This window comes from Drosophila santomea, unplaced genomic scaffold (assembly GCF_016746245.2).
Source record: "Drosophila santomea strain STO CAGO 1482 unplaced genomic scaffold, Prin_Dsan_1.1 Segkk85_quiver_pilon_scaf, whole genome shotgun sequence".
Lineage (NCBI taxonomy): Eukaryota > Metazoa > Arthropoda > Insecta > Diptera > Drosophilidae > Drosophila > Drosophila santomea.
In genome coordinates, this window is record NW_025319021.1 from 366633 (window position 1) to 377363 (window position 10731).

Below are 10731 nucleotides of genomic sequence, written 5' to 3' on the forward strand. Positions count from 1 at the left end.
CTGACTTGTGTCAGCTCTTACTATACGGCTAACAGTCTCTGATATTTTTCAGATAATATTTGGCTAGCAGCCCCTGACTTTTGTCAGCTTTTAATATGCGGCTACCAGCCTCTGGTATTTTTTTTTTCAGTTAATTACTTGGCCTTACAGTCTCTGACTTTTGTCAGCTATGTAACTGCATCTGATGTTTGTCACTGTATTCACATTCCAATGAATGTAATACATACACACGTACGATGACGCTTGTCTATTTGTCCCTCTTTCTGGTTTGAATTATCATCAAATTTGATGCTCGCAATTTGCCAAGTTCTTCCCCCACATGCATGCGTACATGTGTATGTACATATGTATGTCAGCGTGTGCAAACCCTTCAGTACCAGTCCCTAAGGATTCCCTAACGAATCCCTAGGGAGTCCCCAGGACTCCTAGAGGAATCCTAGGGAAAGTCTCCATACAAATCTGACAGGAATATCCATACAACAGGCGTTCGTGGCGAGGAATTCGAAGTTCCCGAGGAAATCCTCTGGAATTCCTCAGGTATTTCTCGGGAATATCGAAAAATAAGCAAGGGGTTTTCCCGAGGAATTCTCCAGGAATTCCCGAGTAATTCCCGAGGATTTTCCCAAGGAATTCCTTGGGAATTCCTCAGGTATTCCTCGGGAATATCGAAAAATAGGCAAGGGGTTTTCCCCAGGAATTCCTGGACGAATTCCCGAGGATTTCCTGGACGATTCCAGAGTAATTCCTGGACGAGTTCCCAAGGAATTCCCGAGGAATTCCCAAGGAATATACCTGTAAATCCAGAAAAATCTCCCAAAAAATTAAAAAATTTATTTAAATTGTAAATTAAACTTGTTTTTTTTGCTTTATTCGACTAGTTTTTTCCTTTTTTTGTTTGCATTATTTTTAACACATGCCAGTGCGTGGGCCAAGGCCTTCTCCGCTGGCTGCTGGCCTTCTAATGTGCTTATGCTTTCTGTAACGAAAAGTAATTTAATAATAATATTATTAGATTATAGCAAAATAACAAATATACATACCAATCAGAACGGAAAAGAATTTGGGAAATTTTTTTAAAGACTTTTTCCCGTTTAGGCCGTCTATGTTGTAGGCGCACAAGAGCGTTTCTGACAAAACGCCCTTTATTGCCTTGGACAAATGGTTGCTCTTTAAAGTTTTTGTTATTGCTTACATCTGAAAGAAAAAAATAAAAACACAGAATGAATTTTACGATCACTTAGACCATATATACTTCACTTACGTAGCGTTCTTGGGACCCTGAGCTTATGTTCTGATCGAAAGCCACCAGGTCTTCCTCCGATGTGTCTGGGAACGCCACTTCCACAGCCACATTCTTCGCCTTCCCCTTCACGAAAATCTCCAACAAGGCCGTCATCCTCGCAACCTGGTTTGTGGTCTCCGCCAGCTGCTTCGTGTTGACCTCCAACACCGTCTCCAATGACCGAACTCTTTGGATGATCTCGGCCGTCTTTGCCAGCTTCTTCGTGTTGGCCTCCAACACCGTCTCCAAAGAACGAATTTTTTGCCAGATCTCGGCCAATTGGTCGTTAATTGTCGGGGGTGGCCGGGTTTCTATCACAAGATCATCCTCTATTAAATAGAAATAGTACTGATATAAAAATGACTGCAATAAGATTTTATATGGTTCACTTACCCTCAAGGGAGAAAACAAATTGGGTGAGTTTTTTGCTAGTTGTCGGCTCTTCAGACATTTTAAAAGAACTATAAAAAATGATTGTTTTTTATCTGTTTTTCTTGTTATACTTTAATTAAATACTTTTTTTTTTCGGTCATCGAACCGAGGCAGGTGAATCTTCTAAAGATACCTAAAACGCCGTCGTTTAAGGTATGCCCGATTCATATTGAAAAATACGCCTACGGACTAAACACCTGCAAAATAAAATTTAAATAAAATTAACAAACGGAGAATGTAAGCCCTACGAAAAATGTATATATGGAACTGGCACTATTTCGCTCTTATATGGCATCGCTACCGCTTTCCTAACCATATTAGTAACCTTAAATCTTTCTACATCGAGTGCCATATTCCCACTTGCTAAGCAAATACCTAGAGCCAAAGAGGATACAGGCGCATTATAAAAGCTACGAATGTCTAAAAATCTCCTACCTATAATAAAAATACCTTCTGCATCCTGTTCAAAAGAATCTACTTCAATCGGGATGTGTTCTAGTACATAACAATAACTATCTGGCCTTTTATTCCAAAGCGTACATCCCTTTAACTTTAAAACACTACCTTCTAAATTTACGGGATCATTGTCCACTCAAATCCCACTATCCTCAACAATCACCCCATAAATTTGTTGTAATATTTGTGTCGGCTTTCGGACAAATCTCTTAAGAGTTTGTAAATAGTTCTCGATCTCCGATTTGCTTAATCGTCTCTTTTACATGAAGTAAGCCGTGAACATTGTATGAAACACTACTTTCTCCATAAATAATTGGAAAATTGTTCACAAATAAAGCCAACATTTGCTGGGCATTATTTATGTTTAACTCTCGTTGCAAGTGAGAGGAAAGCAGCCTGTAAGCACAGTGCAGCAAAAGGAATGAGTAATACTGGTCATCATTAATTGTATCTTTAAGAGCTACAATACCAGTGTATAACGAAAATTGTCTAAACTCTGTGGCTTTCCAATGCGGCAATTCATCCAATGTTCTTGGTTTTCGAGCAAACTCTTGCGGGACGCAGCTCTTCATCGATAGCAAACATTGGGATATTAGCTGTTTCCTTGGTTTGGAAACCCTATATTCTTGATCTATTTTATTTTCCACTATTCTTTTTAAAAATTTTCGCATGACACCCAATTCAATAAGGTGCATGCAATCTAAAGGGACTTGAGTTACCATTAGAACCCCAAGTTTTTCTAAAGCGGATTGAACAGTTAAATATTCTACTTTATGGTGGTTACGATATGTCCATATTTCCATCCGTAATCAATTCACCATGTTCAGTGCTAAATGTCAATACAGAATCTACTTTTCGTCCTACCTGGGTACATTTGCTGCAACCATGGCTAGACGTATGTCCAGGCGTGCCAGTAATAAATGCTCGAGCAGGAGCTTCACAAACTATGGCTCTAATTTTCAAACCAATTTTTTTATTAGAGATTGTCAAACCGTTTTTAATAATTTCGGAAGTTTCGGACACAAATTTAGATAAAAAATCTTTGCAAATAAAAGGCTTAATATGTCCCATAAAAACTCCAATTGGCAATACGGGGCGGCCATGGATATTATTTATTCTTAGAAGAATGGACCATAACTGTGCTCTAGAACTCTTAAAAATTGGAAGTCCGTCAATTTTTATATCGATGATCAGTACGTCCGGCAATTGGGGAAACACTGATAGTTTATATTATTGTTTTGCTAAACCGATATGTAAATAGGAGCCGCCCGCTACTTTACTTATATCGGGTTTATCAAAACAATTAAATTTATAAAAGGGCTTAATTTTCAACTTATGAGCATTTAAAATCTCAATAAGTTCTATGGCACATGTTCGTGTTGGCTTATGCTTTAAATACCAATTTTTTATCTGTGTATTTAAGTCAGAGCTATCACGAACATGTGAATCTAAGCTACATACATCAAAATTTCTAGCTCCTATCTCATCTTCCCCCATAAGTGGCTCCAAATATTCCCTATTTACTGTTGTGCTAGGCCCTGCTACTTCACCTATAACCTCGCCTTCGATTTGATTGGGCCTTTCTAGAGCACTTCGCCTCATAATTTTTTCCCTTTCCTTAGCTGCTAATTTATTAATATATCTAGAGCCAACCATTTATTACCAAAGAATTACTTTATTTTAACGTATTTAATTAAGTGTTAATTATTTATTATTTATTTATTATTTTTTATATTATTTAATTTATTATTAGCTTTATCATAAAATAATCATCAATAAATAATAATAATTACCACCGAAGAAGTCCACAGCAAAAAGCAACTAAAAAATAAAATTGCGTCAAATAAAAATATTGTTTTAAAAATGTTGCGTTCAAAACCATATTTTGGCTGAATTGCTATATTTCCTCAAGCGTAATATTTTTTAAACAATATTTTTATTCGACGCAATTTTAATAAGACTTTATTTTTCGCGCGATTTTTTCAACAAATATTTATATTGTAAGTGGCTTTTTGTTGTGGATTTTTTCGCGCGATTAATCAAAATTAAAATTTTTATGCTTCTCTATTTGTATGCCAAAATAAAAGTAGAGGCGCATGAAAACTTATCTTAAAAAAAATAGCGCGGCTCATTTTTAACTTTAATTTCGACTTGGGCGTGGTATATTTTATAATGAATATAAAATTAACATAACAATTGCATTCCATAGTTTTTTTTTCTGTGCACATTCTTTTAGCACTTCACATTTCTTGCGCCTAACATATTATGTACTTTTCGCAAAATCATGCACTTTGGAATGCAATTAGCTATGCTAACTTATCAACACGAATCACTTTACTTACCGGATTTATATTTTTTTTTGTTGAAAATAAATTGAATTTTTTCACAAACACGACGTGTCACTTTCACAATTAATTGCAAATGCAAAAGAAAAGGGGTGACGGAAAACGAAACCGAAAATTCTGACAGGCGCGTGCCAGGGTATTTCCGACCATAATGATCCCGTGTAATTAGAATTACATAGAGAAATAATTAAAAACGGACGCACTTGCGTTGCCTATAGCGACAGTTTAATTTCTTAAAAAGCTTAAAATCCTTAAAACAATATAAATATCCCACCAATTATTAGATCGGTATTTAGAAGTCTATACATTGCGTTTTTTTTCGACTCTGATTTTGTCTCCTCTGATCTCTCACTCTCATTTTCGGTCACCAACAAATATGAACTGCGGGCAGAGGCAGTGGCAGAGCCACGACAGAATTCGGCTTGACTTTGGTGTTTGAAACTTTGCTAGAAAAAGCCTGTGAGATTTGTTTTTGTTTTTCGAACTCTGGCGAGGAAAAATACGGGCAAGGAATTTTGGTACTGAAGGGAACATACAAGTTAACACAATCACCAAACTGACGAAATATAGTCATAAGCCTCAAGTCTTTTTTCTATATATAGATCGAGCTTTACCTATAAGAAACTGCACCTTGTTATTGTAGATTAAGCTTTAGAGATAAGAACTCTTGTTATACTTAAGTCAGTCGATTTTGGGAGTTTGGAAGCGTCGGTCATCGCCACGTACCTACAATTCGCCTCATTAAGTGCAGACCGCACAAGCCCTGTCATATTTGTATAACTACTCAAATAAATATATTCAAATACTTAAAATTATAACTGGCGCCCAAACGGATATAAAAACCTACGACAACTGAATAATTATAAATAAATAACAAAAGGAGCATCCGGAGACAAAACCAGCGGCATCAACTGGCTAATCAACTTTAACCTAAAAAATAAATATTTCCTGATTACATAAAATATAATATTAATTTTACCTTAAAATAGTTTGTTAAGCATTATTATTATATTGTAAGTATAACGCTTATTGAACAAATTAAAAATACCAATACTTTTTTATTACATAACCTATGAACAGAGTGTTGATAAAAATACATGAGTGACAGTGATAACCTTATAGACGACCTCGTGTCAAGTTTAGATAAATGGTCAGCGCTCCAGGCAAATAGGCAAAACAGTGCAGAAAAAAATAATAAGTCTTCAGAAAATTATTGGTGGTCAAAAACAAATACAACTAGCGAAATGGAATTTGAAGCTCAGTTAAAAGCGATCGTAGAGAGTGCTGTTGCCGGTGCGCTCACAGTCCAAAAACAATCATTTGAAAAGCAATTGCAGAGATAAATGAACGAATCGGGAAATTAACAGTGAACACGCCAGAGGTGGAAACTTATGTAGATGCTGAAATTAGACCAGGTGTTGTCTGTAACGAGCCTCTAGATATAGTTAAATCTCTGCCAGATTTTGAGGGCAAAAGTGAAACATATGTGTCGTGGAGAAAAGCGGCTCATGTCGCTTTTAAAGTTTTAAAGATTACGAGGGAAGTTCAACATTTTACCAAGCTCTTGGTATTATGCGAAATAAAATAAAAGGTCCAGCAAATACAGTATTGGCTTCTTTTAATACTCCGTTACATTTCAAGGCAATGATCAGCCGTCTTGATTTCACATATTCCGACAAAAGGCCGATCTACCTAATCGAACAAGAGCTATCAACTTTGCGACAGGGAGACATGACTCTCACTGAATTCTACGATGAAGTCGAGAAAAAACTGACCCTACTTACTAACAAGACAATAATGACATTTGATAGTGCCTTGGCGATGTCACTGAATGAAAAGTACAGAGCAGACGCGTTACGTGTATTTGTAACCGGAGCTAGGAAATCGTTGAGCGACATTCTTTTTGCAAAAGGTCCAAAAGATTTACCAACTGCTCTCGCTTTAGCGCAAGAGGTCGAGTCGAACCATGAGCGTTACCAATTCGCCCTTATTTATTCTAAAAATATTGGAGACAGGGGTCAGAAAACCGAACAAAAGCATAGCGATAGGGATAGAAATTCAATCATGCCCATGCAAACTAAAAACCCATATTTTAGCAAGCGCCAGGTGCCTACTTTTGATAACCAGGAAAGACAAGATCCAGTCCAGTTAACAAACCCTGATGTATCCATGCGATCTAGAAGAACTGGAAATTTTGGACAAGCTCCATTTCCGACTCAGGGAAATATTTGGCCATCTCAACAACAAAATTCTTGGCCATCTCAACAACAATATTCTTGGCCATCTCAACAACAATATTCTTGGCCATCTCAACAACAATATTCTTGGCCATCCCAACAACAAAAGTCATTTCAAACACAAAATCAATTCGCATCGCAACCCCAACAGCAAAACACAAGTCAGGCTCAGGGACATGTTGGGTATGCGCAAGCATCAAAAGACCAACAAGTGGCAGTGCAAGGTTTACAGGGCCAAAACAGCAGAGGATCAACCACTTACCTCATGAGAAAGGTCAATGTGAGGAAGACACAGACGATTATCAAAAGGAGGCAGAAGCGGAGGTTGATGATTATGAGGACGAACTAGTGAATTACGATCATGTTCATTTTTTAGCCACAAATCCCTGCTACCATACATAGAAAGAGAGATAGCAGGGAGAACCATAAAACTTTTGATTGACACCGGGGCTTCGAAAAATTATATACAGCCCCTCCCTGAATTAAAAAACTTAATGCCGGTACAAAATAAATTCACGGTAAAATCGCTCCATGGTTGCAACACCGTCAAACAGAAATGTTTTATTAAGCTATTTAACACATCTGTTCAATTCTTTATTCTTCCAAGTCTCTATAGTTTTGACGCAATAATAGGACTTGACCTTTTGAAACAGGGAAATGCAACGTTAGATTTTAAGAACAAAACGTTGAATATCAACAATGAAGTGGAATCTATTCAGTTTTTGAGATGTGACAGCGTAAATTTCACCAACATAGAGAATATTGTGGTTCCAAATCAGATATCTAATAAATTCCATACAATGCTTCGAAACCGATTGGCCGTCTTTGCGGAACCGGAAGAAGCACTGCCGTATAATACCAACATTGTTGCCACAATACGTACTGAGGACGACCAACCCATTTACTCAAAACTCTATCCGTACCCCATGGGCGTATCAGATTTTGTGAATAAGGAAACAAATGCTTTGTTGAAGGACGGAATTATCAGGCCCTCGTCGTCACCTTACAACAATCCGGTTTGGGTAGTCGATAAAAAGGTACAGATGAAAAGGGAAACACTAAGAAAAGGTTGGTTATAGATTTTAGAAAACTAAATTTAAAAACAATCGACGACAAGTACCCTATACCAAACGTAGTATCCATCTTGTCAAATTTGGGAAAGGCCAGGTTCTTTACAACTCTTGACCTTAAATCGGGGTTTCACCAAATTCTGCTCGCAGAAAAGGATAGGGAGAAAACTGCCTTTTCAGTAGGAAATGGAAAATACGAGTTTTGCCGTTTGCCGTTTGGCTTGAAAAATGCCCCAAGTATTTTTCAACGTGCTATTGATGATGTTCTTAGGGACCGTATAGGAAAGTCATGTTATGTTTACGTTGATGACGTAATAATATTTTCAAACGGAATCGAGGACCACGTAAACGACGTTGCTTGGGTACTAGACAGACTGTCTGAGGCAAACATGAGGGTTTCTAAAGAGAAATCGTTTTCTTCAAGGAAAGCGTCGAGTATCTCGGATTTATGGTGTCAAGTGGAGGTATCACAACCAGTCCTAGCAAAGTAGAGGCTATTCAGAAATATAATCAACCTACTAATCTGTTTAGTGTTCGATCGTTTTTAGGGTTAGCAAGTTATTACCGCTGCTTTATTAGGGACTTCGCCTCTATTGCTAGACCACTGACTGACATTCTGAAGGGTGAAAACGGAAAAGTTTCCGCAAGCCAGTCTAAAAGATACCAATTTCTTTCGATGAAAGACAATGTTCTGCTTTGAGAAACTTAAAAATGTTCTTGTCTCCGAAAATGTAATGTTATTGTATCCCGATTATAGGAAAGCCTTTGACTTAACAACAGACGCTTCGGCTTTTGGCCTGGGTGCAGTCTTATCACAGGATGGCAAGCCTGTTACAATGATTTCGAGAACTTTACAGGATAGAGAACTTAATTTCGCAACAAATGAACGAGAACTTTTGGCCATCGTTTGGGCTTTAAAGTCTCTTAGGAACTATCTATATGGTGTCAAAAACTTAAACATTTTTACAGATCACCAACCGTTAACATACGCCGTGTCAGATAGGAATCCAAATGCAAAAATCAAGAGATGGAAGGCGTTTATAGACGAACATAATGCTAAAATTTTCTATAAACCAGGCAAGGAGAACTATGTTGCCGATGCACTATCCAGGCAGGCTATTCATGTCCTAGAGGACGAACCCCGGTCAGACATTGCAACAATACATAGCGAAATTTCATTGACTTTTACAATCGAATCTATCGACAAGCCGGTTAACTGTTTTAGAAACCAGATAGTAATAGATGAGGGCACCGCAGACTCAACTCGAACTTTTGTTATTTTCGGAAGCAAGACAAGGCATCTAATACAATTTCTAGACAAAGAGACTTTACTCGGAAGAATTCGTGATGTGGTTAAGCCGGATGTAGTGAATGCGATACACTGCGAATTACCTGTACTAGCTTTCATTCAAAACAGTCTTGTAAATGAGTTTCCAGCAACGACCTTCCGACACACTATGAAAATGGTTAGCGACATTTTTAATCAAGCTGAGCAACGGGAAATAGTGTCTTTGGAGCACAACAGAGCGCATAGGGCTGCACAGGAGAATGTAAAACAAATTCTTCAATACTACTTTTTCCCTAAAATGTCCCAAATAGCCGCTACCTTTGTTGCTAACTGCTTGGTTTGTCAAAAAGCCAAATACGACCGCCATCCGCAAAAGCAAATCCTCGGGAAAACACCTATTCCGTCACATGTAGGCGAGACATTGCATATTGATATATTTTCTACGGATAGGAAGTACTTTTTGACATGTATTGATAAACTTTCCAAATTCGCTATTGTGCAACCAATCGGCTCTCGAACGATAACTGATTTAGAACCTGCAATTATGCAATTAATGAACTTTTATCCCCATTCAAAGACAATATTTTGTGACAATGAACCGTCCATAAATTCCGAGTCAATCAAGTCACTTTTGAAAAATCGTTTTAATGTTGACATAGCGAACGCACCTCCACTTCATAGTACCTCAAACGGACAGGTTGAAAGGCTTCACAGCACGCTTTTAGAAATAGCTCGATGCCTGAAACTTGACGGTGGAATGAATGATACTGTCAACCTTATTCTTCAGGCAACAATAGAATACAATAAGACGGTGCACTCAGTCACCAATAGAAGACCGATCGACATTATTCATTCAACTCCTCCCGAATTGGCTAACGAGATAGTAGAAATGGTTAACGAAGCTCAGGAAAACAGCTAAGAAGAGAAAATGTAACAAGACGAGACAGAACCTTTGAGGTGGGAGAAACCGTCATGGTAAAACAAAACAATCGCTTGGGAAATAAACTAACCCCACGGTATAGGGAAGAACTAATCGAAGCAGACCTCGGGACAACGGTCCTCATAAAAGGGAGGGTCGTTCATAAAGATAATCTCCGCTAGGTTTATTATTTCTTTTCCTTTTGTGACCATCGCCAAGTTAGCAAAATACAAACGTGAAGTCTGGACACTAATAAAAGAGTTTGCAACAGTTTTTCAATTAAACATTTGTCAAATCTTACTTATTTAATCTTTATTATATCCGCTTCATCCTCTTTAGAAAAGTTTAAAGGTATGTGATGAAATGCTAACCCGTATTATTTGAAAACTTAAAATCCACGCAACCACAAATATTTCCTAAAACTACAATAGAAAATAAATGCATTAACAAAACGACATAGTAATAGTATAGCGCACTCACTCTAATTAGATTTCTATTTCCTGATAAAAAAAAAACACTAATGTTATCAATACCCTTTTCTGATTTTGTTCAACTAAATAGGAAAATCAATACTTGCAATCAATAAGCGTTTTACTACATACTTTAATATCAAAAATATCTGAATGAACTTTATTATAAAATTATAATTCTTATACTTAATTATTGTCAAAACTTTAGTATTAAAACTGTAACTACCTCTTA

General features: G+C 37.2%; 1 protein-coding gene across 2 annotated transcripts; it reads right to left on the bottom strand.

Moving 5' to 3' along the window:
• Positions 1-841: 841 nt before the first annotated feature.
• LOC120457872 lies at positions 842-4768 on the bottom strand. Of its 2 annotated transcripts, XM_039645399.2 has the most exons (7): positions 4513-4768; positions 3834-3843; positions 1799-1911; positions 1676-1743; positions 1262-1611; positions 1041-1194; positions 842-976 (listed from the first exon to the last, which is right to left on the bottom strand). In XM_039645399.2, exons 3-6 carry the CDS (start codon positions 1813-1815, stop codon positions 1189-1191), a joined length of 441 nt encoding a protein of 146 aa, XP_039501333.1. In that variant the 5' UTR covers positions 1816-1911; positions 3834-3843; positions 4513-4768; the 3' UTR covers positions 842-976; positions 1041-1188. The 2 variants fall into 2 exon arrangements, with proteins under 2 accessions (XP_039501333.1, XP_039501332.1); XM_039645398.2 differs by lacking the exon at positions 3834-3843 and having other exon boundaries at positions 4513-4767.
• Between the last annotated feature and the right edge of the window lie 5963 nt (positions 4769-10731).

Excerpts from the sequence above, each read along its gene's own strand:
- LOC120457872 (XM_039645399.2), bottom strand. Across the intron at positions 1,612-1,675 it reads ATTTGTTTTCTCCCTTGAGG|AGGATGATCTTGTGATAGAA; the intron begins GTAAGTGAACCA and ends TCTATTTAATAG.